At 46.0% G+C, this 2,500-nt stretch overlaps 1 protein-coding gene across 1 annotated transcript in view; it reads right to left on the bottom strand.

Annotated features, from left to right (window-relative positions):
* The window catches only part of LOC119573216 (blastula protease 10-like), a 6,368-nt gene that overhangs the window by 1,918 nt on the left and 1,950 nt on the right, over positions 1-2,500 (bottom strand). Inside the window, 8 exon segments of the mRNA XM_037920329.1 lie at positions 81-219; positions 697-780; positions 870-1,004; positions 1,123-1,249; positions 1,359-1,562; positions 1,743-1,939; positions 2,090-2,273; positions 2,406-2,450. Coding sequence (XP_037776257.1) covers positions 81-219; positions 697-780; positions 870-1,004; positions 1,123-1,249; positions 1,359-1,562; positions 1,743-1,939; positions 2,090-2,273; positions 2,406-2,450 — 1,115 coding nt within the window.

Genomic DNA, 2,500 nt, shown 5'->3' with positions numbered 1-2,500 from the left:
AAATAAAAAAAACAGTAAATACTCGATAGAAATCAGAGGGAAATCATTCATCGTGGACTGCAATGCTAAACAGAACTTACAAGGTGCCATCAAAGCGGTTGTTGGTTCGAATCTCCAGCTGGTCCCACCTCTTAGAACAGGAAGCCAACCTGAAGGCGGTGAAGGTGACTCTGGGCAGCTTACACTCGGGCGCCACGATCCACTTGGCGCAGGTCAGCCCTGTTTGAGACGACCGGAAAGAGAAATGGGAGAATGGATATTGAATACTGATGAATCCCCTCTATGATCTAGTCACTGTATGTGTGAACATACATTCATATATATGTGTGTGTATAATATATATATATATATATATATATATATATATATATATATATATATATATATGTATATGCATAAATAAACATGATAGATAGATATGTGTGCATATGTATATGTATGCATATGAATATATATGTATATACATATATATTTATATGTATAGATGTCTGTATATATACGTACAAATAGGTATGTATACACATATATGAATATATGTATGTATATATGCGTGTGTATGTATGCATGAGTGTGTAGGTATATATATATATGTGTGTGTTTATGTATGTATATATGTAATACATATATATATCGTCTGCAGTTATTTTCTATCAGGATTCAATGGTAATGAAAATCTAGTACAACCATAATACATACCATAAGGATAGTTGTTCGGGTAGTTGGGTGAGGTGACCGTGGTAGGGCTCGTGATCTTCTCACTGCAGTCACCGCGTTGCGAAGCTAAAAAGCAAAAACAAAATTTATTTTTTACAATATTATTTTAGGTGCATGCGTGTTTGTGTTAGAATGCTTATGGAATGTAATCTTACCAAAATAATCCTGCCCAAGGGTTTCGCATGAGGACCCCGTTGTTCCTGCCGGACACACGCATGCGCAGTTTGCGCCAAGGTAACCCCCGTTCTTGCAGGTGTCGCTGCTAATTCCGCACTTCGCCACCCACTTGTCTGCTCAGCGAAGAAACCAAGAGAATATCCTCACTGACTTATCCTTTAACAAACTTTTATTTAAACACAACAATTGCAAACGAAACTGCTGAAAGAAACCCAAGGGAGACCCACTGACCGATGCAGCGGTACATGAGGTTGGCGAGGTGCTTGTCCCGGTGCGAGAGGCCGCTACGCTGACCGATCAGCTCCTGGTTGCGCGGGTCCAGCGTGGCGATGGTCAGGTGGCCGTTCTTCGAGAAGCCCTAGAGGGTGAATAGCCACTTGTTTAAGCCACCTTTTCTACCAATCAACACAATTTTTTGGCATTTTGCAGTGATGAAAGCTCAAACAAATGTGGAACAGAAAACATACAAATCCGGAGTAGTGCATATCACTCGTGTAATCGTATGCGATCCCCTTGCTGTCCACGCGGGAGTCCGTCTGCTTTTCGAAGTTGCGTTCTCGTCCATCCGAAATGTTCTCCTCGTTAATATGAATGTGCGAATCACGGTCTGGCCGGGACTGCTCGTGGTAGAAGCCCATGGCGTGGCCGATCTCGTGGACGACGGTGCCGAGCTGCGGAAGGAATGCCAACATGGCGTACCACGCATACGTGTTTCTTTCTATTATAGGAATAGTTCAGAGAATCCACCACTCAATAGTGACTCATAGGGGCTGGCAACAATGCCACTCTGCCGATGCTAAATCCACATATTCGACTAAACAAACACTGCACGTCTCAGTGCACTAACTCACAGAAGTACACCCACTGCCGATAGAAATATCTTGACCGGTAGTAAAGCCTGAAATATACCCGATGTATGACCAACAGCCAGTCAGCTTCTGGAACTTCAGGTGCGGTTGGTTCACGTTGGTGGTCAGCTCGAACTTGATGCAGGTGTGCTGCTCCCAGTGCGCGATGCTGGCATTCACCGCCGCTTGGTCCACGTTGCCTGGGAAGAGAAATTCGCTTGCTTAACATCTCTCTCTCTCGCCTCGCTCTCTCTCTCGCCCTCTCTCTCTCTCGCTCTCTCTCTCTCTCTCCCTCTCGCTCTCTCTCTCTCCCTCTCTCTCTCTCTCGCTTTCCTCCCCCCTCTACTGACCGTCTGCGAAGCGGTAAGGCACGCGCGGGAACCCGTCTCCGCCCTCTGGCCAGCGGTAGTTCTCGGAGGCCAGGCCCTTCCTCAGCACCATGGCCCTGCGCTGCGCCTCCGTCAGCAATATGTCCTTGTCGAAGAGCTCGCCGGCCTCGACTCGGTCCGGGTTGGTTTCCTCGAAGGGCTTGGGCTGTGGGTGCAGGGGCGTGAGTCGCGTGCCTTGCTTGTGCGATACGCTCTCCTCGAGACACATTCACGTATCTTTCATTTTATGAGCACATATCCACTCAGCTAATTAAGAAACCTTAGAAAATTCACTCACGAGAACGGTGAAGTCTGGATTTTGTTCGGCGCGGTTATTCTCGAGCTGTAAAAAATGGATATTAATTTGTTATAATATTCACGATGAACGTTGTG

This window comes from Penaeus monodon, chromosome 5 (genome assembly GCF_015228065.2).
Source record: "Penaeus monodon isolate SGIC_2016 chromosome 5, NSTDA_Pmon_1, whole genome shotgun sequence".
Classification (NCBI taxonomy): domain Eukaryota; kingdom Metazoa; phylum Arthropoda; class Malacostraca; order Decapoda; family Penaeidae; genus Penaeus; species Penaeus monodon.
The sequence above is the reverse complement of the archived record's forward strand: the minus strand, read 5'-3'. Positions and strand labels throughout refer to the sequence as shown.